Source organism: Camelina sativa, chromosome 19, assembly GCF_030686135.1.
Source record: "Camelina sativa cultivar CO46 ecotype springtype chromosome 19, ASM3068613v1".
Taxonomy (NCBI): Eukaryota; Viridiplantae; Streptophyta; class Magnoliopsida; order Brassicales; family Brassicaceae; genus Camelina; species Camelina sativa.
Genome location: NC_141898.1, coordinates 2,864,218 through 2,887,845, shown reverse-complemented (window position 1 = coordinate 2,887,845; position 23,628 = coordinate 2,864,218). Strand labels below are relative to the sequence as shown.

Genomic DNA, 23,628 nt, shown 5'->3' with positions numbered 1-23,628 from the left:
TACATTTGTAAATATACTTTTTTTTTTGGGTGAAATGCGAATAGGATGGGATGAATGAGTCAAACCCTTTGACCAGTCACGTGACACCTATGAAAAATGTAATATGATTCGAAATCGTCTGCTTCACATCCAACTAAGGTTACTATAGCCTATAGGCCAACATACCGTGTACTGTATGCTACATTTATTGCAAATGTAGAGATCACCCCATAACATTCGCATTGAGTTCAAGCTCTTTGTTGTTGTTGTTGGTCCCGCTTTGAGAGATCTTTTTGTTAATATTAGAATAACTTACAAAGCAATCTTTAGATATCCATATATCCCTTTTACTTTCGAAATGATTGGAAACAACAAACACCATCAAGCAACAAAATTTAAACTCTAAGAGTATTATATTCTTCTGCAGTACTCATATGGGTCTTTGGTGCCCAAAGAAGGTTTGTTTGTTTTTTTTTGAACTTACATGATCATTCTTATAAGTAAGGTTTTATTAAAAACAACAAAAATTGAATTAAGGGAGGGAAAGTACATAGGAAAGTTTGGTTCTTTTTCACTTGAAAAGAAGCGGCAAATTGGAACATCACAAATTTAGCTAAAAAATTTTCAAAAAAAAAAAAAAGACACAAATCTAATGTGCTTGACAGATAGGCAGTCTCCTCTTCATTCTTGTCCTAATAAAGACAAAAGCTTCCAATAAAATAATTGTCCCAAGTAAGAAAATTATCTTATCTTTGACCTTTCATTCTTCTCCAAGAGATTGATCACAATTCACACAGATACAAACCAGTGATACAAAATTTTGAAAATTTAAAAGTTAATTCAACAACGCAAAAACACGAACAAAAATTACACAATTAACAACATATCCTACAAAAATTCATCATTATTAATAAAGGGTGAAAAATAATTCGGTTTTAAGCATAAACGGAAGAAGCATAGGAGAGAGCCATGAGTAACACAGCGGCTTGCTCATCTTCGCCGAGTTTTTTCCCAGCCGTTGTTGATCTCTGCATCATCACTTCTCTCCCCAATTCCATCAACCTCTGTTTCAACGAGTCACCCAACTTTGGATTCTTCTTCTTCTTGATCTTCGTCTTCATCTTATCTTCTGATCTGTTTGAGATCACTGTTCTTCTTTTCTTCCTGTTTCTGATCCCGCATGCGTTACAAAGCGACTACACAAAAATCAATCGAGAGAGATCAGATCAGATCAGATCGGATCGAAATTTCGAATTGGGTTTTAAAGCTTCAAGATCGGGAAGAGAGAATAAAAAAACCTTGGGACCGGCGGGACCGCTTCGCCAAAGAGGGGTTTTGTTAGTACCACAAATAGCACAACTCTTCTTCTCGTTGCTGCTGATACCTCCTCCATTACTGTTGCTGCTGATACCTCCTCCATTACTGTTGCTGCTGCTACTACTGTGTTCTTCGATCGAATCTACTGATGTTCTTCCCATCGCTTCTTCTGATTCGAAAACCTAAACAAAACACATAAAGTAAACCGTTTAATCGGATCACTAATAGAGAGAACAGAGATCAAAAAGCAAGAAGAGGGAATCAGATCACTCACTTTAACGGTTGGATCTAGCATTACCAAAAACTTCGTCTCCAATATCTGGATCGTGATCTGGTTGTCAATTCGAGAAGATATGAATTTCAAACAGAGAGATCAGAGTATGAAGAAGAAGAGATAAAGAGTTGAGAAGAAGATCAAAGAGACGAGAGTGGATCAGGATACCCTAAAAAATTTGAATCTTGAAAGTAGAAACAGAGAGAGAGAGAGAAAGAGAGAGAGTGAGTGAGTGTCAGAGGAGAAACAGAGATTATTAATATATATATATATATATATTTTTACTTTTATTTTGGGTTCAAAGAAACGAACGAACCAACAGCAGATAGAGAGATACCGCACAAAACTAAACCAATTATAAGTGGAAATTTCGACCGGCTAAGCTAAACCCTAGTTTCAATTGTAATGTGTTAAATGACGAAATTACCCCTGATTTCTTTACTCTAGGATCATTTTAGTGCCGCCCGCCAAGTATTCCCTCGATCCTGATTGAAAAAAAACTTTCGCATAATTTGGGCGCCATTTCGAGTGGCGTGGTGCCTTTTTTTTTTTATAATAATAATGGTGTTTATAATTAAGAATTGGGAAAAGTCTTTAATGACGCCACCCGTGATTTAGATAGAGATGTGCGTCAAAATTTCTAACTGATCAGATCAACGGCTCATAACTAACATTGCATACATGTAAAATGTCTTTAAAAGATAACCTCAGATGACATTTTTTCTCTCAAATGCAAAATATAACCCAGTACCAATCCTAAATTACGGCGAATTCTATTCAATCCTAAAAGCAACAAGACAAAAGACTTTCACATCTCGTTGTCAATGATATCGCGCATCATCTGTAATGGAATTAGTCCTTCTGTCCTTATTGCATCTTTGCTTGGGTCAGGACTGATGAACAATAATGTTGGTAACCCCCGAACCTGCCATCACAAAGATTTTTTTTTTGGTTATTGTAAATGAGTTGCATTGTTAATGCTGCAAGGAGATCTGAACCTGCAAGTTACAGTTTGTTTACCTGCATGTCGCGTGCAAACTCGTACTCGTCATCTGTATCGACTTTCACAATTACTGCATTGCTCTCGTACTCTACTGCGAGCTGTTTCACAAAGAGCATAACTATTTAAACACGAGTGTAATGAGATTGAAACAGAGTAAAAGCGGGTAGATAAAGCTAATCAAGAAGTAGTAGATGCTCACAATTCAAAACAAGTCTTTTGAAAATGTAGGATGGGTGAAACAGTTATTAAGATTGGAACCGGTAAACTCATATACATAATTCATCAAAGAACTAAACCCATAGAAGAGACTTGATTAATGAAAAGGGTTTTTCAACTCTGGTCCATTGCCAAACCAAGACCATAAACAAATACATTTTTATAGCTCCTGTTTAAACATTGAGCTCTCAACAAACGGTAAGGTTTGTTGCTGAGCTAGCAAAGCTACAATTCACAGCTCAACTCCTAGGCTAGTTACAATAGTTCTACACTAGACTTTGTAATACGACCTTATCATAACAAGAACCAGTAACAAGAACCATTGTGTGTAAATATATATAAGCATTCTAGAGTCTATACATGAAGCAAATGAAATGGAGAATGTATAAAATAATGAGTGATGAGAATCTATGGTACCATTTCTAGTTCCTGGGCCATCAAGATACAAGGTCCACACCATGTCGCATAAAAATCTACAATCAAGGGCACCTCCCTGTCTCCTTTCACCAGTTCTTGAAGTTCTTGAGCTGAGAATTTCTTCTGCCAAAACCATAGGCAAAGGAAAAAAAAAAACATCTAGCGATCAGTAAAGCTCCCACTTGATGGTCTCAAGAGTTATCCATAAGATTCAAATAAAAGGAATCTCAATCCTGAAGCATTTGATAAAAGCTACCATATATCCAAATTCTTATATTGACTACATGAATGCTCAGCTTCTGGGCAAGATGAAATTTTGCGTCCAACCAATTCAATTTCCCAGAAAGACGAAGAAAAGAGAAGTCGTAAAACGAAAACAAACATGAAAAATTACGAAATGGAGAGATGGGAGCGAGAGAGAAATTGGCTGTACCACAAGATAATCTTCTCTAACAAACTTTCCGCGAGGAGGAGGACAGAGAAGCTTCCGCGGGCGCGTCAACGGAGAGATGGGAAAGTTCCCGGCGGTGGAGGAGGAGAACGGCGAGGCTACCGGTGGGATTTCTCTCCGGAGAAAGAGAGACGACGGAGCATGAATGGAGGATAGAACCGGCGACAACGGGATGTTGAGGTGTGGAAGAGTTCTGGATTGAACAAGAGCCATTTTCGATGACTGCAATAATGATTTCAGTTTTTTCGCCTTTTGAGGGGTTTTAGACGATAAGGCAATTGAACAACAGTGTTTTACTTTTTTCGTACTTGGACAATAGTGAACTAGTTCTTGTCTTTGTACACTTTTTAAGGCTCAGGTAAAGTCAATTTTATTTTACTCAATGCAGTTTTTCATGTCTTAATTCTATATTTTAAATATTCTGCAATAAAAACGATTAACTTATTCACTGCAAGATTCGAGTCTTTTAGCTCGAAGATAAACCCTTCCTTCTGTATATCAAAGACACCAAAAGCGCTATTTGTTTTCCACAAATTTTAGACCAAATGGTTTGTGGTTTCATATTTTACCGACATACAAATTGTTGTGAACACAAAACAAAAAAATCAAAGACTCCAGTGTAAAATGTATAACCCTCCAAAATTTAAAAACAACACAAAAGTAGACTCACGACCGGTGTGTGTATACCGGTATCTTCCAAAAAAAAAAAAAAAAAGCTCTGGGGACTGGACAATGAAACCAAACACTTTCTGAGACTCTGTACTTTTAAACCGACCACCCGGAATAGCCGTCCGAGACCAGACAACCCCGGTAATGAAACTAGACTCTGACTGACTCTGACTTTTCATCATTCTCAAGCTGCACTCTTCCAGTTCTATTCCTGTGGGTTTGTGTTTCATATCTGAACATCAGAATTTGCAGGTTTTCAAGTTAGAAAGTTGAAGGGTTTTTTCTTCTTACCTTCAGCTGAAGTTAAATCCCCCGGATGGGACCGGAGCTTGGTTGCCTCCAAACTGGAACCCAGCCTGAGAACCATCAACACCTGGAGGTTGTGGTGTCTCCTCATCTTCGTCTTCAAGCCAGTATGCCTCCAGAATTTTGACTGCCTTCTCGTAGATCTCCTGGTTGTCATGGCTCTGAAGGTTCTCGATCTTTTCTAACCCTTCTGCATCATCAATCAGCTGAGCGTAATAGTTCATGTCCCCTGTGTTACCCAAGTTCTTCTCTGCCTCTCCAACCTTCAAAATGTTTTCCAATCCTTCAAGGCAGACAGTTATGATTCTAGGATCTGGGCATACCAGGAGATCGCATAATGGTTTTATGCATCCTTGCTCCACCAGGTATCTGTATAACCAACGGGAACAAAAAATTGATATATAGACCCAACGTAATTCATAACGCGAAGTAACTAGAAGTTAAGAAGAAGGTAAAGAATACAGTGACATACTTGATTTGATCATGAGATCCACCTGAAGTTGCATTTGAAATTGCCCATGCAGCTTCTTTCTTAATGTCAAATTCAGCATTTTGAAGTAGATTGACCAAAGGGGTAATCAGATTAGCTTCAACTACTGTCTGCAACCATTGGAAAACAAAAAGATTTTAAACACAACTAGTAATGTTAAAAAGGTTCTGGATGGAAAACTGTAGAACACACATGATGAAAAAGTAGCAACTGCGCACCTGGATCTGGTCTTTGTTGCCTGCTGTGATGTTTGAAATCGTCCAGCAAGCTTCCTTCTTTATGCTTTTCTTATAGTTTTGAGTTAGAAGGTTGGCAAGACAAGGTAGAGCACCGCTATTGATCACCCACTGGAGAAGAAGTTCATTGGATTTCCCAAGTAAAAACGATTGTAAGATGTTTTTCAGATGTATAAAAGTCGGCTTAGATAGATTACGGAAAAAACAAATTTAAACCAAGAATTAATTGCAACAAAAACATATGACACAAGCAACATATAACAGAAACGGCATTGCATATCTAATAATATGTACAGAGTGGCACAGAGGGAGGGTCAAGTGATAAGCATTCAACCCTCCCATTGTCTTGATGAAAGGTTGGCTATGAGAGAAGAACAAGCGGGTAGCACGCAATTGCCCAACACTATATCGTATATATATACCAGTCTTTGATTAGATGTATGCATGGTATATATCACTACAAAATGTTTCTGTTACCATATCAATTATAAAAGTTCTAGTCGTACTTTGAACCAATTCGGTAATTCCTAAAGGCCAAGGGTTCTCATAATTAATTGATGTGCTTATAACCAAAGCTATCCTTCACCAAAAGCAAAAGGTATACTATCATATATAATTCAGAGAAGTACTGTGAGAACTTCAGTAGACAGGATTTTGATATCATACCTGCGTTTGTTGATCATCTCCAGTGACTATATTCCCGACGGTGCGAAGTGCAGGAATTAGCACAGATGGAGAAGGATGGCTGAAATATCAAGAGCAAGGTGTCAAGTTAATTATCAACACATGTATGATGGGGACAGAAAATAAAGAGAGTTAAAGAAGTTTACTGACAGGAGATGTTCAACAAGTCTTGGGACAACACCGGCCTCGATAACAGTCTGGATTTTGTCATTGGTCCCATCAGAGAGGTATGAGAGTGCCCAACAGGCATCTGTCAAGACTTCTTCATCGTTCGAATGAACTAGTCGTTGAAGGGCTGGAAGAGTGGGTTTCACCTGTTAATCATGCTTCATATGTTAAAAAGAATACTAAACATAAACAATGAAGAAACAAGCCTGGACGGAAAAAAAGTTAGAAGACCTGGTCAAAGTGAGGCTGAGGCTTGCCACGACAGAAGTTTGACAAGGTCCAGGTGGCATTTCGAAGCATGGACAATTTGGCATGCTCATTAAGCTGATTGAGCAGCGGCATTAGTGCCCCGTAACTAAGAACAAGATCACGGCACTGTGGTGAATCACCAGCAACGTTACCCAACGCCCATACAGCCTGCAAGTTAGCACGCAATCTCATGATCAATATCTTACAAATTGCATAATTTCCCATGATTCAGTAATCATCAGAAGTCCCATACTAAATGATAAAAACATTCGAAGTTCCATACCTGCTCACGGACATCATCGCTAGGGGAAGCAAGAAGCTGGACAAAGATTGGAACAGCATCGTGATCGATTACAACCTTTGTGTGATCCGAGGTTCCAGATGCAATGTTTGTTAAAGCCCAAGCTGCCTCAAACTAAAAACGATCAAAGCAAATCAGAATTCAGGAAACAAGATTCCAACGAAGATTGAATCAAGTAAAAGAGGCAAGACTGTTCTTCTTCACCTGAATCGCAGGATACTCTTCTTTCTTAAGAAACTCAACAAACCGAGGAACAACACCAGCACCTATCACTTCCTCAATTGGAGGACTCCTCTCTATGCAAAAACACAACACAGACAGAGAGAGAGAGACAAAACAGTTAAAAAGAATACGTAATATCAAAACGCATAATAAAGAGAGAATTAAGAATACAAAATAAGTACCGATAGAGAGAAGCTTCCTGAACTGAGTAGTGGACTCAAGCTGCAAGGCAGGATCATCGGACCAAATCCCAGCAACCATATCCGGCAAACTCTCCAACTACAATGGATTTTTTCAAGCCAATCATCAACCCTAACAACAACAAGTATCCAGAATCCAAGAAACCCTAAAACCCTAAAACCCTAAAAAAAAAACTTTTGACTCTAGGAACAATCGAACCAATCCAAGAAAAAACCCCAGTATTTGTACCTTCTTAGAGGCGGCATGAGGAGCGGAGGAAGCTAGAGAGAAATCCTGAAGAGCTTGCATACCTTCACGTCTCTTCTTCATCAAACTCTCCTCACGCTTGCTTTTACGGATCTCAACCATGTTGTCTTCTCTCCTCCGTCTTCCTTCCTCAGCATCCACCGCAACTTTGTACCGGTTCCGGCGAACCTCCGTCCTAGCGTTGGGTCTCAGCGACATGATTGATGACTCTTAAAAGGCAGGTCGACTAGGAAAAATCTGATAACGGGATACTACTTAACAAGATCGATGAATACAGACACACGCTCACAGTGGTTTTGTGTAGATATATATGCGGAGGAGAGCAAATTACAACAAAAATTAAAAACCCTAAAAAATTGATTTGGGAGTGAAAAAGTGAAGAAAGAGTTAAGAAAAAAAAGAGGCAGCGAGAGAGACAGAGAGGGACCATTTGTTCCCAATTTATAAATGCTAAAAAGGAAAAGAATATTCACTTATTTACAATTTTGCCACTCTTTATTTATGCCTATTATCTATCTGTATTTCTGTAATAATATTAAGGTTATTTACATAATTAATCCTAGATTTTGGCTGAGGAAAAATGGCTGAGATGCAATACAGATCAAATAAATGTAAACAGCCAAATAAATTTAAGAAATACTGAGTATTGGATTAATGGATTTAATGTGTTTTTTTTTTTTTTCCAATTTACAACAATTACCAGTAAAACCAAGCTTTTTTTATACACCAGTTCACGTTTCTATAGTCCATGTCTCCATGACTTTTGGGTTAGTTATATGGGCTTTTATGATTAATAACGAGACAGATTTATAGGCCCATATATGATTTATGAGGGCACCTTGGTCATTAACATTTGACTATAAATCCAACCAAATTAGGGTTTTGTTGCAGAGGCCGTATTTGTATCGCTGTAAGCAAACCCTAGACGAGCAGATCTCTCTCTCTCTCTCTCTCTCTCTCTCGCCTCACTAAGGTTAGCTTCTATCTTATATCCTTACGATCTGTGTTTTTATTTTCTGTCAGTTGTTTCGTTTCGTGATTGAATTGAATAGTTGTGCTGTGACCTTGTCTCAGAAATGGCCAAGTCGAAGAATCACACGGCGCATAACCAGTCGGCGAAAGCCCATAAGAATGGAATCAAGAAGCCAAGGAGACACCGTCACACCCCTACCAGAGGAGTAAGTCTCTTATTACTGCATCGTAACTTGAAATGATTTCAGATTCCAGTTTTAGTTTCAGAGTTTGATTTGCGCCCTCTCTTTTGTCTGAAATGTGTTTTTAGATGGACCCTAAGTTCCTGAGGAACCAGAGGTACGCAAGGAAGCACAACATCAAGGGAGGCGAGAATGCTAGCGCTGAGGAATAAGCTTCTTTGTTTTTTTAATATTATCTGTGAGACATTTCTAAGTTTTTATGAATTTTGAGACTTTTTCTTAGACAAAGGAACCAATTCACTTTCCCCTTTTGAATATGTTTACGCTATGTTGGTTAAGTTTGTGTACTCTCTCTTATCCTGGCCTTATTTTTGATTTCATCAGTGTTTTCTATTCATCTGCGATTTTATGCCCAATTCTTTAGTTGTTACGTTTGTTCGTATGTTCTGCTTAGTATGTTTGTGAAATCTGGAGTCCTGATGCCGAATTTGATCTACGATCTACATTTGTTGCTACTGTTAGTAGATAGTGAGTTTAATTTGTTTGTGTACTTCGTATGTTCTTCATAAACACCATATGGTTTCATTTTCCCGGTAGAGTTTAAATTTATGCAGTTTTGTTTGTGTAACACCCAGATCATTTTGCCCTTTTGAATATGTTAAGCCTTGTTTGTGTTAGTTTTGCCATTAGAGTGATGACCATCTGCACTTTTTTGTTAGATATGTCTTTTTTTTACTTCTAGGTGTATTTGTCTTGATGGGTCTTTATCGTTCAGTTAAATGGAGATAGTTAATCTTTATTTATTCGTCTATGAAAAATTGCGTATCAATTTACATTCTCATTATCGAGTCTTGGCGTAAACGTCAACATTTTGTCTAAAATCTTAAATCTTGTTCAAAACGCCTATATAATAAGCTCATGTGGAGGTTTCTATTACTTGTCTCTCTATATTTGTGATAGTCGATGAATTTTATATCAAGGTCAAGCCACATGTTATTAGATATTTGGTATTTCCTTCACAAACGTATCCCGTACACGTTAGAGAATTATCTATCTCAAGGAAATTATCTATCAAAAATGGTTTTTTTCAGCTTAAATCTTCTAGTCCGAAAAGGTGAGTTGGAACAATAATTGTGTTAAAAATAACCACTGATGTGAGTTGAAATCTCTTCAGTTAAAATGTACGCACTGAACTGAAACCAACCTTCAATTCGCAGCATTTGTTACAAACGTTAGGACGTTATCTTATGGTCATTTAGCGATCCCTGTATTTTGGGATAGTTTTATGGGCTTTATACAATTTAAAACAGGCCATATTGTAAGGCCGATATATTATTTATTAGGGCACTTTGGTGAATTTTAAAACCCATCACTAGGGTTTTGTAATCCTTTTCGCGGAAAGCAACTCTGTCTCCTCTCGCTCTCTCACCCTTTGCTCAGGTTAGCTTCTTATATCCGGCCGATCTCTGGAGCTAATAAATTGACTTGTGTTCTCTTTTCTGTTGTTTCGTTCGTTACTGATTAGTATCGTGGGCTTGTGACAGAGATGGCCAAGTCGAAGAATCACACGGCGCACAATCAGTCTGCCAAGGCGCATAAGAACGGAATCAAGAAGCCAAGGAGGCACCGTCACACCCCCCACCAGAGGAGTAAGTCTCCGATTGCATTTTCAGTCTAATTATTGATCCAGATTCTGATTTTAGTTTCTGGGTTTGATTTGCTTCTTCTTTTTGTTTTTGTTTTTTATGTGTGTGTGAAATGTTATAGATGGATCCAAAGTTCCTGAGGAACCAGAGGTATGCGAGGAAGCACAACGTCAAGAGCGGCGAGAATGCTAGCGTTGAAGAATAGATCTTTTGATCGTCTTCTGATTGACATTCAGCGGAGTTTTCTATTACTCCGCTGAATGTGTTTATCTTCCTAAGTACTCTATCCTTAACAATTGTAAGGTTTCCACTATTATTATTAATGAAAACCGGTATCTAAAAAAAAAAAAAAAAAAAAAAAAAAAGATATTTTGAGGTTCTTATGAAATTTATGACTTTTTTCTTCTTAAGACAAAGGAACCAATGTAATATCAGAGATTGTTCATTTCAGATTCTCTTATCTTGCGAGTTACTTGATTTTGTTACAATTATTTCACTTGTTCGTTTATGTTCATGTAGACCTAGAATCTGAAAATTGAACTCGATTTAGGTTTGTCTAGCTATGTGACTTGGAATAGTTTTATTCAGCAATGCCTGTTGTTACATTTTTAGGTTCTGATTTCGCGAAATTTGTGTACTGGTTCTAGTCTTATCATATGAAAATAACCCTTGTTAAAAAGTCTTTGTTTGTCAACTCCCCTGTTGATAATACGTCAAAAGATTAATTCTTAATTTGGTACATTGATTGGAAAATATGTGTAGACGCCAAACCATAGTGTCTCAAATTGGTCAATTTAGCAAATTGTAAGATTAAATAATTTTTTTTTTGTGTGTTTTTTATAATATAAAAACAAATGAATAAAGTAGCGATGATGATGACGAAAGAACCCTTAGTTTAAGGCAAAGCAGCAGCAACACGAAGGATGATGATATAAGTATAACAAAGCTAGTGTGTCCAGGTTTCGATTCCTTTGTCTCGGCCTTTTTTAGTTCGCACTTCGGATAGATCTACCAACAACCTAAAGCCACGTGGTTATTTCTTTGACCACATAAGCCTATGCACCTTCAGAGCTTCCACTAATCTCACGCGGCATAACTATCAAAGCCGCACCTGGCGTTTTCTGATTGGATATAACGTGCTTTTTACACAGACAAAACATCTCAGCTCGTCATTTTTTTCTACGTCACAGGCTGTCATTTTTAAAGAGAGCGACCCAACTCGCGGCAAGGAAGCGCGTGGAGGACGCTGTATGGCTTTTTAGTGAATACAAATGGTTTCTGAGGGTATACATGGAATTTGGTTTCATAACTTATGAAGAAGAATTATATTATTATTTTCTGCTGCTTTAATTTTTTTTTTCTTTTTTTTTGCCTCTTTTCTTTCTTCTCTCTTCTTTCGCGTTTCGAAGGTTGGGGAAAGCTTTCGCAGAAGAAAAAAAAAAAAAAAAAAAAGCTAGAGAGAGAGAGAGAGAGAGAATGTCAATGTTTTTTTTATGCTTCGTATGGTAATTAGGGTTTGTTTTTTTTGTTCTTGGGTTTGATTTCGTCCCCCTGGAGAACTGAATCTCCCGCCTATATCGACGGCGTCTAATTTCATTTCCTTTTTTTTTCTCTCGTTGCTCCAAAACCCTAACTTTACTACCGTCGGTCATTATTCACACTTTCTCGGCTCGATTTGGTGTTGGAGGTCGTTAAATCAGTGATGGGCGCCCCCGAAAAGTCTCAATCTAATACCAATTCGATGCAGGTGTGTTCTCGAGCTCTCTCCCTTTCGTTTACTTTATTTGGCTCACTTGATTCGAGCTGGGCTTGTCTTGATTAGTATAATTTCCTGTAGAGCTTATGTATTTATATTAAAGCACTCATGCGTCGGGGTTGTGTATTTATTGAAGAAAATTAGCAAATTACTGTCGAATTCAGTAAGTGTATCGGTTTGTAGAGCACACAGACTATGAGATTTGTAATTGGTTCCTTAATTCGAGCTGGGGTTGTATCAATTAGTTTAATTTCACTTGCCCTCGTTATGTTAAGGCACTTCCTAATTAGCTGTAATGTTTGTTGAAGAAATTCATCTTTACCCAGCAAATTACTGTCCAATTCAATAGGTATCTTGGTTATGAGATTTTTCATTTGATTTAGAATCTAAGGTTATTTTAATTGCTTTTTGGAGGTATATATTCACCCTGTTAGGTAGTGTAACGTATTTCATTAGTTTCTGGAGGTTCATCCTCTTTAGAACAGTGTAACGTACCTGATAAATTTGGAGTAGCTATCCCGCCTTGTGGTATACTTTACTTCTTGAGATAAAACTGATCTTGATGGTTGATACATCGAAAAAAACATTAGAAAGTCGCCGTTATTTGATAACTTTTGTAAAATTGTGAGGAAGGGTTTGTTTGCTGTGAATTGGGAACAGCCGTCTGACTCTTGTATTCGTTGTTCAGAGAGTGAAGGTCTATCATTTGAATGAAGATGGTAAATGGGACGATCGTGGAACTGGGCATGTAAGCATCGACTATGTGGAGGTCTGTTGTGATTCTAATTGACTTGCTGAATTCCACTTATTATGTAAATTAACTTATAGAATTTCGTAGCTAAATGGAAGTGCTATATGATGCAGCGATCTGAAGAACTTAGTCTATGTGTAATTGATGAGGAAGATAACGAGACGTTACTTGTGCATCCCATCAACCCTGACGATATTTACAGGAAGCAAGAAGGTAGCCTTTTTGTGTCATGGTTAAATTGCTGTAATATCTTTTGGATTTTCTATATTCTTGGATAAGTGGTATTTGTTTCAATTTACAGACACAATAATCTCATGGAGAGATCCAGAACGCTCAACAGAACTGGCTTTAAGCTTTCAAGAGACTGCGGGGTGCTCTTATGTGTGGTGAGTTAAAAAAGTATTTCTTATTCTCTTCTTCTTCTCATCCTCATTTTTTACATATAACAATACTCTTGACTGCAAATTTTGTGTTTGTATTATTCAGGGATCAAATCTGCACTATGCAACGAAATTTGCATTTCAGCTCTTTGAACAGTAAGAATTTTCTTTTGGAGGATTTTATTACTTTAGAATATCCTTGTTAATCGTAATTAGCCTCTTTTATCGAGTATAATTAACATATGCTTATTCTATATTTTCTGTTGCTTATTCTATATTTTCTGTTGTGTTACGTAAGTGGAGTTTGGAGTCTGTGAGTTTTTTTAATTGTAGTAATGCAAGGGCTTTAGCTAGGTTTGTTGATTGTGGGCATTTGGATATCAGAATATTTGATCGTAAAGATTTGTTAGCAACAGGCATGGTGATTAAAGCTTTTCTTACTAACCATAATATTTCCCTCATATCTAATATGCTAAATCTATTCAACTGTATCCTAGTTTGATCCGATGTTTGAATTTCAATTTGACGATAAAAGTTACTTGAGGATTTTACCGATTATGTAATCATCTTTTATTGAACAGGTGAAACATTTCACAGCCTGAATAGTGAGTTGAGGGAGCTTCCTGCTGTAGAACTTACTACTCTTCCCTTAATACTGAAGGTTGTAAGATTCTACTGCCCCTATGCTTTAGTTATATTGTATTTCTTTTAGATTGTTTACCCCTTCTTTACCTGTCTCATGTGTGGTGACAAGTGCAAAATATTTGTGAAGGCATCATCGTAAAATTTCTCCTCGGAAATGTTTTGCGGTGCCTTTTTACTGTCTGAAGAATTGATATTATTATTTGACAAATCTACTTCTATTCATTTGTGACACCCAGAACTAGAATTATTTTTCTCACTGTTAGATATATTCTTTCAAAGTGCAAGAATGTGCTATATCTGTCGAAGTTTCCTTGTTTACTGATAATGTCCATTATTACTCTGAATTTGTTTCCTGGTTTTTATTTTCTCAGAAACTTTGTAATATCTTTCCATCTTCCTTGCAGATTGTTACAGAGAGTGGCATTACGGATCAGATGCGGCTAACTGAACTTATTTTGAAGGATGTAAGTTATGAGCATTATTTTCCTTTCCAGTTCAGTTTAGTGTGATGCTATCTTTATTGATAAATTTTGAGCCCTTTTTTCTTTTACTTTCATCTTTAAGGTAATCAAAGTTTTCTTTCTCACCTCGTAACTTTATATACTGTTATTATTATAGTTTATTATGTCTTAGAGAAGTAGATTCTGGAAACCTCCTTAATCTTACCTTTAATCCCTTGGCGCAGCATGATTTTTTCCGGAATCTGATGGGTGTATTTAAAATATGTGAGGACTTGGAAAATGTTGATGGCCTTCACATGATATTCAACATTGTCAAGGGAATCAGTTAGTATTCTTAAACAGATTATTATCATTTCTTACATCCACTTATCTTAGAATTATCTTGTGACTCATTTCTTATATCTTTTATATGCAGTTTTGCTGAACAGTTCTCAAATCTTGGAGAAAATATTTGGAGATGAACTGATTATGGAGATTATCGGATGCCTTGAATGTAAGATTGATATCTCTGGTCGAATTTAGATGATTTATATATTTTAAAAAATAATGATAGGCATTACCTTCAGAATATAGCGGTTTGATATCTATTGCATAAGCCTTTAGACGTTATTGGATTCTGTTGCGACTCCTATTAGGACTTTCTTGCCCATAAAATGCTGAGGACTCTACTTATGGTTTCATATCCTACGTCGTACATGGACACCAAAAGCTTAGGTTTCTTTGATTATTAGGTGGATAGTATCTTGTTGGATCAAATAGCCATGTTCTTAAGGGTTACCATCAGCGACTTATATAATAGCCAATTTGATGTTTTTCTTATATTCGCTGTCTCCCATTATGAAGCAATAAATGACGCTGCATTGTTGTCCCCATACAGATGACCCCGGTGTTCCTCACTCCCAGCATCACCGGAATTTCTTGAAGGAGCATGTAGTCTTTAAGGAGGTAACTCAAACGTCATTTATGCTATTGATTTAATGTAGTTAAGAGAAAGTTATCATAGACTGTACTTAGGGAATATTAGAGACATTTTCCTTTCACGAGAACAGAAAATACTTGCTAGAAATATTAGAGACGCTTGCTTTTTTTTTTTGGTAAGAAAAAACATGCTCAATTGCTCATTATGGATATTTTGGGATCAACTCCCTTTGGCTTTTAGAAATGAGATCGATATAGAATAACAGGATATTTGGAATTTTTCTGGAATTCTTTATTATACTCCTTTATATTTGCAGGCTATACCAATTAAGGATCCGTTAGTCTTGTCAAAGATACACCAAACGTACAGAATTGGTTACTTGAAGGTTGGATCCCATAATTTTTTTTAAAACCTTTTCGCCCTTTTTCTGTTGTCGTAGGTTTCTCACCTTCTGTCACCTGTTGCAGGATGTTGTTCTGGCTAGAGTACTAGATGATGCTATAGTTGCAAACTTGAATTCAGTAATCCATGCGAACAATGCCATTGTAAGCTGTCCATATAAATGCCAACAAATATGTTATGGAAAGTCATATTCCATATTCTTTCTTTTACTAAAGTGTCTCTTCTTTAGGTTGTTTCATTGCTCAAGGACGATAGCACTTTTATTCAAGAGTTATTTGCAAGGTTTAGGTCACCTACTACGTCTGTGGAATCCAAGAAAAATTTGGTATTGCCCGGCCTTAAGAGGCATATGTTATTTTATTTTTAGCCACATTGGTTTTGTATTCGTTAAGGACAATCATAAAGTTTACTTTAGTTGACTTATTTTGGGAGTAAGAGATTTATTGGGATCCCTTTCTCTATCCCTCGATATTGAGATGATCTACATGTAGCAACAGATGGAAACGATATGTCTCCTTTAGCAAAATATGGCTGTTCCGTTGAGTTAGTCAGACTAATGTGTTTTCATTCTCTTTAAATAGGTATATTTCTTGCATGAATTTTGTAGTTTAAGCAAGAGCCTTCAAGTGGTGCAGCAGTTGCGACTTTTTAGGTATGTACTCACCAGAAACTCAATGTAATCAGTGTTGAACAGTGGTGACTTCAGAACGTATGTAGCAGTTATTAAATTATTGTTACTGCTCTTGCTTTGTTGAGAAAGTCGTCTTTAATGATCTGTTTATCAATTGGCTTACTTTTCAATGGTTTTTCAGGGACCTTATTACTGAAGGAATTTTTCATGTCATAGAAGAAGTCTTGCGGATTCCCGACAAAAAACTTGTGTTGACTGGGTATACAATTTTTACTGACTAATTAGACATGAGAACTCTTCGTGGTCACTCTCTAGTTTCTTATTCCTTTAAGAATTGTTGTGGATGCAGGACAGATATCCTGATTCTTTTCTTGAATCAAGACCCCAACCTTTTACGTTCATATGTTGTTCGGACAGAAGGAAACCCCCTCCTCGGTCTCCTGGTAATTTTCTGTAATATTTAATAGCCTTTGGATTGTTTCTTCAGTTGCAAGGATCTTACCTGTTTTCTTTCTTTATAAAACTGGAATAATAATTGGCTCCCTTGTTTGGGTAATAGGTCAAGGGAATGATGGAAGACTTTGGTGATAGGATGCATTGCCAATTTCTAGAAATTATCCGAACCTTACTGGATGCAAATGCATTGTCTGGCGGAGCTCAGGTGCATATTAATTCTCCCGCTGTTTTTGGTGTGTACAGTTTTTGAAATCGTTCATTGTTGAGCTTCCTAAGAAAATTTTCTAAGATTTTTACTAACTTCCCACTTAAACTGGTTTTTTTTTGCATGTCTGTGAATAAGCAGAGAACACTATATTCAAGTGTATTATTTTATAATGGTGGTGTTACTTATACTTTGTATTTGATGTTCATCAATATATCAGCTAGAGTGTTTAAGGCCATGCTATGTTGTGTTACCTTATCCATTTTTCTCCGTCAATCTGGTAGATTGAATTCCTGATTTCTATTGCATTTTTTTAGCAGAGAGCGAATATCATGGATATTTTTTACGAAAAGCATCTACCTGAGTTAGTGGATGTCGTTTCTGCCTCGTGTCCTGAGAAGTCGGGCAACACATCTGAAGGTGCATCCAGACGGATTTTCACAAAGCCTGAAGTCCTATTGAACATATGTGAATTGCTGTGCTTTTGTATCATGCAAGATGCATCCAGAACAAAGTAATTCATTATGATCCTTATTTTAATGATTCTATATTCCCTTGTCATGGTGCCATTCATTTTTATATCTGCTGTGCAATTTCTTCATGTCTACAGATGCAGTTTTCTCCAAAATAATGTGACTGAAAAGGTTTTGCATCTCACACGGAGAAAGGAAAAATTCCTAGTGGTTGCTGCTATACGATTTGTCCGTACTCTCCTATCTGTCCATGTGAGTAGATTGTTTGAACCTGAGACAACATATATTGGTACCCGAATTATTTCCTGAATGCTTCCTGTAGCTGTTTGTGGAAGCATATTGGTATAGCTAATTATGCTTTTGTTGAAATAGTTAGATAAACTTATCCTACTTGCAAGTGATAGGTATCCTGGAGTAGGCTTTGTGTAATTGATTAATCAGCTTGTGACAAATAACCTTTGATTCTTTGCATGACTACAAAATAGCTCATCATGAATTTTTTTGAAATGCTCTGTAATTACTGAAATATATTTCTATTTCAGGATGATTATGTCCAGAACTATGTTGTTAAAAACAACATGCTGAAACCGATCATAGATGTCTTCATTGCCAATGGAAACCGGTACAATCTGCTGAACTCTGCAGTCTTGGATCTGCTTGAGCATATACGCAAGGTTTTTTTTTTCTATCTTTCTCCCCTTTTACCTATCTTGTAGTCTGCTAATTGTATTTAATTTCATTGACTTTTGTGTGTGTGTAGGGAAATGCAACTCTGTTGCTCAAATACATAGTCGATACATTCTGGGATCAGTTGGCCCCATTTCAGTCCTTGACCTCCATTCAGGCTTTCAAGGTCAAGTATGAACAGGTACCGCTTCTTGGTCTTTATTTATACGTAATACTTGGGAAACATTTTTCTGTATCGTTTTGTAACAATACGTCCTCAGTGTTTAGAAAGTGCCGGACCAAAAAGCACTGCTGATGCGGTTGATCCAAGAAGACGAGTTGACGAGCGTGCGTTGGATAAAGAAGAGGAAGATTATTTCAATGAAGACAGGTTTGCCCCTCATTGTTAAAACAATGACTATTTATTGATTCCTCTTCACCTTTAGTCACACATTTTAATATTGACAGTGATGAAGAAGATATAGCCTCTGCTTCTAATACACAGAAGGAAAAACCTGCTTCTAATACAGAGAAAGAACAACCTAAGCCTCACCTTTCCAATGGAGTGGCTGCAAGCCCTACTTCGTCAAGGTATAGTTCCACAAAGGAGATTCATGAAACCTTTATATTTATGCAACATCTATTGTTTAATTGCCTGCTGTTGCTATTAATGCTACAGTCCAAGGTCGGGAGGCTTGGTCGATTATGAGGACGATGAAGATGATGAAGACTATAAACCTCCTCCACGGAAACAGCCAGAAGTCTCTGAGGATGAGGAAGGCGAGCTTCTTAGGCTGAAACGCAAATCCGCTTGTGTAGAAAGAGAACAAGAGCCGTCCAAGAAACCGCGGCTGGGTAAAAGTTCAAAAAGGGAAAATGTATTTGCTGTGCTATGTTCGACGCTGAGCCATGCAGTTCTTACGGGTAAGAAAAGTTCAGGCAGCACTAGATCTGCAGCCCGGTCCATAGTAGCTAAGGGAGCCGAGGATTCGAGAAGTAGTGAAGAGAATAATAGCAGCAGTTCAGATGATGAAAATCAGAAGGATGATGGAGTTTCTAGTTCAGAACACGGAACATCAGACAACGGGAAGCTAAATGGGGAAGAGTCTCTTGTAGTAGCTTCAAAATCATCACCTGAAATGGCTGTAAATGGATCCTGAGAATTAAACACTCTGGACTCTATAGTTCAGGCTGGGGATGGAAGGCACTCTCGTGGGTGCAAATAAAACCTCCAGAGTTAAGACTGAGAAGGAGACATGAGAACCGTAAAAGAAAGCTTCGGGCAACCACCGGAGGAAGAAATGTATAGTGAACGCCATTTGAGAGGTAACAGGTTCTTCGTCCTTAGTGTTTGCAGCCGTTTTTTTTTTTAAATTCATCTTTGAAAAAACTTAGCAGTCTCTGGTCTGGTCAATTGCCTATTGTATAAGACATGGTCTATCAGCAACTAACTCTTCTTAATTCAAAGTTCCTAATGGTTTCCTTCTTTAAATCTCTTTGGTTTTTCTGGAAGTTTGTCTCTCGTCGCTGTGTGTTAGGTGGTAGATCAGGCAAAGTGTGTTATAGTTTTCTTTTTTTAACAGTTAGATGTTACACATGAGATATAAGATTTTGATATTTTTGTATTCAGTTTTTGGATTTTGTTTTATATCATGAAGAGGTTCTTTAGGCTACAAGTTCTTAATATGAAATAAATCCCACACAACTACCATACTTAAAAAAGTCATTCACTTCCAACATGCTTGACATAATTCAAGTCCTTATACCAAATTGTATAGTCTTTAACAACTAAAGAGAAGGCTAATCAAGAACGCGAGTACCAATAAATTTGTATAGTCTGCTTTCTCCATGGGTAAAGCTGTAGGGGTATTGTATTGTAAGAGAGGATACAACACTCGATTCTTGGTGGCTCCAAGAAGTCCACCAAGTTGGCAATTTCTCTTCATTCCGAACTACCGGTTTCGTTTCTTCCTCTCTACATATGCAAAGCTCAAAGAAAACGACCAAATAATTCTGAAATTAGATAACATATTTTGGATGGTTATCTAATTTATAATTCTACACTAGTCAACAAATGTGGCTGTAGTTTAGTGGTAAGAATTCCACGTTGTGGCCGTGGAGACCTGGGCTCGAATCCCAGCAGCCACACATTTTTCCTATTTTTCTTTTTTTAATTTTTTTTTTCCAGTATGAAACTTCATTTATATCCATTTCGATTTTTACTGTAAACCTAACTAAGTGAAATACAATTCTGGATGAAAAGAAACTGTTTTTCTAACACAACTTATATCGACTTTGAGTTTTTAATTGTCTTTTTACATTTTTAATTTTACCAAGACTTTGTTCAATAAGTATATTAGAACTTAGAAGAAAAAAAAATGAATACCAAGACTTTGTTCAATAAGTATATTAGAACTTAGAAGAAATTAAAGGTCACTTCGATTTTTATGGGCTCAGCAACCAAAAATTTCCCTCGACGAAGAGTTGAGCAAAGGAGGCGAAAAAGTTTGGTTCATGTTAAGAAACAATTACTACCTGTTATATATATAACTTCTAACAAAAACATGTTCAGCAAATTAGCAATGAATCAGTGGTTGTTCTATCTTCTCTTGAATGGCCTTGTAACATCCGAGACTGCATAATGGTAGCTTCGTCTTTGAATCCCTGTACTTGTACTCTTTCTCGCAATTTGGTCCCACACATTTCTCACGCGGAGGAGGATAACTGAAGACGGATCCATCAAAACTCTTAGTTAATAATACCTCACAACGCTACATATATGATGTATATATCCTCCTTAAATGTTTTGCTTACCTGTACGTGATCGGCTTGAAGATATCCGGAAGACCAATGTCTTCAGAAAATGTCATTGTTGTTCCACTTGGACCAATAACCAATCTGATAGTGTTTGATGCAAGTGTGTTTGATCTTGCAGCTTTCTCCTGTGAAGAGGAAAAAATAAAGTCAGAACAGACATAGATACAGAGAGCGAGAGAGTTTATATAAGATGTGTCATTTGCAATAGGAAGAACCTGAGCTCGTTCTTCCTGTTGTTTTTTCATCTTCTCCTCTTTTTTCTTTCTCCCAGAATCTTGCCCCAGTATTTTCCTGATAGCTTCAGCCTGGTGAAGAGACAACGAAGAGGCAGTTAGACTGTAGTTCAGCTTGTTTTGGCATTATAAAGTAACCGGATAAAATGTATTTAACTTTACCTCGGCTTCTTGGGCAGCCTTCTCGGACTGCATTCGCCGTCTCTGTGCAGCTTCGGCCTTCTTGGACTGTTGCTCCACCTCAGAAAGCTTCTGTTTTTGTCCTGGAATTGTTCACGGTCTACAGATTTCAGTATTTACAGCAACCGATTTGTTCTAAGAAAAGGTAAAAAATGAGCAACTCACTTTTAGATGAGGGACAAGGTGATCCATCAGGGAATTCAAGAGGTCCCGACCCGATGACAGAATATGGATCTTTTCCTGATTGGAGAGCCCGAGTACGTGTTGTTGTAGGAATTTGTCTACTTGCTCCTGCCGGAAGCGAGTCAACCATTCCCATTCTTGGCTTTTTCCTTCCGGATACAGCAAGTTTGTCAGATGAGAATTGTTCTGTGTCTTCCATGCCATGACCATTATTGCTGTGTAGCCTTCTGCCTCCTTCAATCTCTTTACCTTCATGAGGGTCCCTAACCCTTTTAGACTTTAACTTCTCGAGGTATCTGATTTCCTCATCTCCATCATCATCACTGTCTGGTTCTGGATCCAAAACGCGTATCTTAAGACCACGCTTGCTCTTCTCGGACATGGATGCACCACCATTCACAGTCTCAGACGTATATCCTCTAGATTGATGATGAATCTCCTTTAAAAAAAGTGTTTTCTGACCATGTCTGCGCTCTGGTACATTGCCATTAACCTTATTCTGTAATGGCTTTTGTCGGTCATCCTGCATTACTCATGGATATCAGAAAGAAAACAAGTTTCACAACAACTAAATGCATGATGAAGAACAAAATCAAAACCAAAGTATCGGTTACAAACACCCACCTCAGAGTTGGTTTGGATCGTTCGTGTTACACCACCAAGCTTAAGCTTCAGTTTTAGTGGGTTCTCACTCACAACAGAACCACAGAGACTAGTGGCGTTCCTAAAACTTGAGTTAGCTTGTTTAGTAAGAGCAGTGTCTGACTGTGTTGAAGGAGGCAAAAAGGTGAAACTATGCAAGCACCCTTTGATATAGCGTGGTCGACGAGGCAAAGAGCTTCTCCTTCTCCTGCCGGAGAAACCAGCTAAAGTAGTAGAAGCAGAAACTTGAGAGCCCTCCATAATCATCAAATATTTTCAGGACAAACCATACACAAGAATTAACTGCAGTATAGAATACAAAGAACACCAGTTAAATAATAATAATACACAAAACTACATAACATCTGCAAGAGAAAAGCTTCAAAATTGAAACTACAGAAATATATATATATGCTTTCTCAAATTTGAAATTAGACAAAATCATTCTCAAATTGACACAAAAACAGTGAAACCAGAGAAGCCAAAACCACCACTAAGCGTCTTCTCAGAAATCAAACAAGTCAAGTAGAGTGATATCAACAACAAGACGAGAAACGATAAATACAGTAAACACCTTCTTCTCAATTAAGTGAATTCGTTAAGAAAATCCCCAAAATTCAAACGAGAATCTCACACAGACACCAATAAATATCGAGGGAAAGAAGCAGTCGGCGGGAAAAAGAGAAGAAAGAGACACGGGAAGACGAAGGAGAGAAAAACCCTAGCATTAGTATTAGATAATGGAGTCCCTTGAGAAGAAGAGGAAGAAGAAGAAGTGGGATTGGCTTTAACTGAAGGGTAAATGTGGAAGAGATGTCCCCAAATCTTTATCTCCTCCATTTTTTCTGATTTTCTCTCCTCTCTTTTTTTTTTTTTTCCTTTTTTTTCTTTTTCCTTTTTTTCTTTTTTTTTCATGCCGTCCCGTTTAAATAACGCCGCCGGCGAAACGCTCATCCTTTCTTTGTCGGAGTTAATGAGTGAAGACGAGACGACGATCGACTATTCTGCTTTTGGGTTGGGCCTTTAATATTCAGGCCCAATCTTTTCTAAACCAATCCACTTCTATGCATTATCAGCCTTCGGCTATGGCAAATTAATTTATTGTTCAGTTTCTTCTACTTTTTAGTCTTTTCTAGTTTCAGCCTGTACCGAACCCTACCTAGTAACAAGGAAAAATATAATGTAGCTAACAAACAATATATTATTGTTGGATTCACATATTAAAAATACGATCTTTGGACTAAAAATTCCATATATTATATATTTATATATGCCAAAAGGTAAAAAAAGAAGAGAAATATTGACTCGTCCTTCACTACATCTCCATTCTCTCCCTCCGTCAATCTCACAATGATGATTATCGCCAAAGATATAAATATACTGACATTTATTCTCTGGCTTGATGCAGGGAATGTTCTGTCCACTTTGATCTCCCTCTCACATATGTAATAATCCTTTTTCTTCTTTCTCTTGTTTTTCCCCCTTTTTCACATTCGTGTTGTCATGTATGTATGTTTGTGTTTATATATATGTACTTTATTATACTTTTTGAATTATTGGTTTCTCTACAGTTTGTCACCAACATAATCTCTACATTAT

General features: G+C 37.3%; 7 protein-coding genes and 1 non-coding gene across 12 annotated transcripts; 4 read left to right on the top strand and 4 right to left on the bottom strand.

The window, feature by feature from the left end:
* Positions 1 to 712: 712 nt before the first annotated feature.
* Positions 713 to 2,121, bottom strand: LOC104764380 (GATA transcription factor 15). The gene is made up of 3 exons (XM_010487901.3): positions 1,571 to 2,121; positions 1,278 to 1,478; positions 713 to 1,175 (listed from the first exon to the last, which is right to left on the bottom strand). Exons 1-3 carry the CDS (start codon positions 1,589 to 1,591, stop codon positions 915 to 917), a joined length of 483 nt encoding a protein of 160 aa, XP_010486203.2. The 5' UTR covers positions 1,592 to 2,121; the 3' UTR covers positions 713 to 914.
* A 76-nt stretch (positions 2,122 to 2,197) lies between these two features.
* Positions 2,198 to 3,994, bottom strand: LOC104764378 (thioredoxin-like protein CITRX, chloroplastic). Its single transcript, XM_010487900.2, has 4 exons — positions 3,640 to 3,994; positions 3,207 to 3,329; positions 2,591 to 2,671; positions 2,198 to 2,495 (listed from the first exon to the last, which is right to left on the bottom strand). The coding sequence occupies exons 1-4, from the start codon at positions 3,868 to 3,870 to the stop codon at positions 2,379 to 2,381; spliced, it is 552 nt and encodes a 183-aa protein (XP_010486202.1). The 5' UTR covers positions 3,871 to 3,994; the 3' UTR covers positions 2,198 to 2,378.
* A 182-nt stretch (positions 3,995 to 4,176) lies between these two features.
* On the bottom strand, positions 4,177 to 7,910 carry LOC104764377 (importin subunit alpha-1). Of its 2 annotated transcripts, XM_010487897.3 has the most exons (11): positions 7,412 to 7,910; positions 7,165 to 7,261; positions 6,965 to 7,056; positions 6,743 to 6,874; positions 6,442 to 6,627; positions 6,193 to 6,356; positions 6,025 to 6,103; positions 5,341 to 5,469; positions 5,105 to 5,232; positions 4,618 to 5,001; positions 4,177 to 4,537 (listed from the first exon to the last, which is right to left on the bottom strand). In XM_010487897.3, the coding sequence occupies exons 1-10, from the start codon at positions 7,625 to 7,627 to the stop codon at positions 4,620 to 4,622; spliced, it is 1,605 nt and encodes a 534-aa protein (XP_010486199.1). In that variant the 5' UTR covers positions 7,628 to 7,910; the 3' UTR covers positions 4,177 to 4,537; positions 4,618 to 4,619. The 2 variants fall into 2 exon arrangements, with proteins under 2 accessions (XP_010486199.1, XP_087358200.1); XM_087502074.1 differs by lacking the exon at positions 4,177 to 4,537 and having other exon boundaries at positions 4,617 to 5,001; positions 7,412 to 7,857.
* A 357-nt stretch (positions 7,911 to 8,267) lies between these two features.
* On the top strand, positions 8,268 to 8,921 carry LOC104764376 (large ribosomal subunit protein eL29z-like). The gene is made up of 3 exons (XM_010487895.3): positions 8,268 to 8,402; positions 8,504 to 8,607; positions 8,712 to 8,921. Exons 2-3 carry the CDS (start codon positions 8,506 to 8,508, stop codon positions 8,793 to 8,795), a joined length of 186 nt encoding a protein of 61 aa, XP_010486197.1. The 5' UTR covers positions 8,268 to 8,402; positions 8,504 to 8,505; the 3' UTR covers positions 8,796 to 8,921.
* Positions 8,922 to 10,127: 1,206 nt separating this feature from the next.
* Positions 10,128 to 10,701, top strand: LOC104764375 (large ribosomal subunit protein eL29y). The gene is given in 3 exon segments (XM_010487894.2): positions 10,128 to 10,219; positions 10,221 to 10,232; positions 10,351 to 10,701. Coding segments are annotated over 3 exon segments (186 nt in total). The 5' UTR covers positions 10,128 to 10,129; the 3' UTR covers positions 10,435 to 10,701.
* Positions 10,702 to 11,528: 827 nt separating this feature from the next.
* Positions 11,529 to 19,647, top strand: LOC104764374 (uncharacterized). 4 transcript variants are annotated; one of them, XR_015591116.1, is made up of 25 exons: positions 11,566 to 11,976; positions 12,674 to 12,754; positions 12,850 to 12,949; positions 13,038 to 13,122; positions 13,223 to 13,272; positions 13,698 to 13,777; positions 14,166 to 14,225; positions 14,447 to 14,546; positions 14,638 to 14,715; positions 15,100 to 15,167; positions 15,458 to 15,526; positions 15,609 to 15,686; positions 15,773 to 15,868; positions 16,125 to 16,195; positions 16,356 to 16,433; positions 16,524 to 16,617; positions 16,734 to 16,835; positions 16,977 to 17,010; positions 17,156 to 17,349; positions 17,446 to 17,560; positions 17,851 to 17,982; positions 18,069 to 18,176; positions 18,256 to 18,365; positions 18,443 to 18,565; positions 18,654 to 19,647. XR_015591116.1 is itself a non-coding variant. In XM_087502073.1 (24 exons), exons 1-24 carry the CDS (start codon positions 11,932 to 11,934, stop codon positions 19,132 to 19,134), a joined length of 2,598 nt encoding a protein of 865 aa, XP_087358199.1. In that variant the 5' UTR covers positions 11,529 to 11,931; the 3' UTR covers positions 19,135 to 19,647. The 4 variants fall into 4 exon arrangements, 2 of the variants coding, with proteins under 2 accessions (XP_087358199.1, XP_087358198.1); XR_015591117.1 differs by having other exon boundaries at positions 16,734 to 16,863; XM_087502073.1 differs by lacking the exon at positions 16,977 to 17,010 and having other exon boundaries at positions 11,529 to 11,976.
* A 403-nt stretch (positions 19,648 to 20,050) lies between these two features.
* Positions 20,051 to 20,122, top strand: TRNAH-GUG (transfer RNA histidin (anticodon GUG)). The gene has a single exon. It is a non-coding gene; the product is annotated as a tRNA-His (tRNA).
* A 244-nt stretch (positions 20,123 to 20,366) lies between these two features.
* On the bottom strand, positions 20,367 to 23,001 carry LOC104764373 (uncharacterized). Its single transcript, XM_010487890.3, has 7 exons — positions 22,604 to 23,001; positions 22,012 to 22,332; positions 21,370 to 21,910; positions 21,187 to 21,287; positions 21,007 to 21,096; positions 20,789 to 20,916; positions 20,367 to 20,698 (listed from the first exon to the last, which is right to left on the bottom strand). The coding sequence occupies exons 2-7, from the start codon at positions 22,294 to 22,296 to the stop codon at positions 20,551 to 20,553; spliced, it is 1,293 nt and encodes a 430-aa protein (XP_010486192.2). The 5' UTR covers positions 22,297 to 22,332; positions 22,604 to 23,001; the 3' UTR covers positions 20,367 to 20,550.
* Positions 23,002 to 23,628: the final 627 nt, after the last annotated feature.

Coding starts and splice junctions, on each gene's coding strand:
- LOC104764380 (XM_010487901.3), bottom strand. CDS start 1,591: ATGCTAGATCCAACCGTTAAA. Junction 1,479..1,570: donor TGCTAGATCCAACCGTTAAA/GTGAGTGATCTG, acceptor TGTTTTGTTTAG/GTTTTCGAATCAGAAGAAGC. Junction 1,176..1,277: donor GCGGTCCCGCCGGTCCCAAG/GTTTTTTTATTC, acceptor ATTTTTGTGTAG/TCGCTTTGTAACGCATGCGG.
- LOC104764378 (XM_010487900.2), bottom strand. CDS start 3,870: ATGGCTCTTGTTCAATCCAGAACTCTTCCACACCTCAACATCCCGTTG. Junction 2,672..3,206: donor TGGCCCAGGAACTAGAAATG/GTACCATAGATT, acceptor TTTGTGAAACAG/CTCGCAGTAGAGTACGAGAG. Junction 2,496..2,590: donor AGTTTGCACGCGACATGCAG/GTAAACAAACTG, acceptor TTGTGATGGCAG/GTTCGGGGGTTACCAACATT.
- LOC104764377 (XM_010487897.3), bottom strand. CDS start 7,627: ATGTCGCTGAGACCCAACGCTAGGACGGAGGTTCGCCGGAACCGGTAC. Junction 6,104..6,192: donor AGACTTGTTGAACATCTCCT/GTCAGTAAACTT, acceptor TTGATATTTCAG/CCATCCTTCTCCATCTGTGC. Junction 5,002..5,104: donor GGATCTCATGATCAAATCAA/GTATGTCACTGT, acceptor TTGGTTATACAG/ATACCTGGTGGAGCAAGGAT.
- LOC104764376 (XM_010487895.3), top strand. CDS start 8,506: ATGGCCAAGTCGAAGAATCACACGGCGCATAACCAGTCGGCGAAAGCC. Junction 8,608..8,711: donor GTCACACCCCTACCAGAGGA/GTAAGTCTCTTA, acceptor ATGTGTTTTTAG/ATGGACCCTAAGTTCCTGAG.
- LOC104764374 (XM_087502072.1), top strand. CDS start 11,932: ATGGGCGCCCCCGAAAAGTCTCAATCTAATACCAATTCGATGCAG. Junction 11,977..12,673: donor CTAATACCAATTCGATGCAG/GTGTGTTCTCGA, acceptor TTCGTTGTTCAG/AGAGTGAAGGTCTATCATTT. Junction 17,561..17,850: donor GTACTCTCCTATCTGTCCAT/GTGAGTAGATTG, acceptor TTTCTATTTCAG/GATGATTATGTCCAGAACTA.
- LOC104764373 (XM_010487890.3), bottom strand. CDS start 22,296: ATGATTATGGAGGGCTCTCAAGTTTCTGCTTCTACTACTTTAGCTGGT. Junction 21,097..21,186: donor AGGCTGCCCAAGAAGCCGAG/GTAAAGTTAAAT, acceptor TCTCTTCACCAG/GCTGAAGCTATCAGGAAAAT. Junction 20,917..21,006: donor AACAGGAAGAACGAGCTCAG/GTTCTTCCTATT, acceptor TCCTCTTCACAG/GAGAAAGCTGCAAGATCAAA.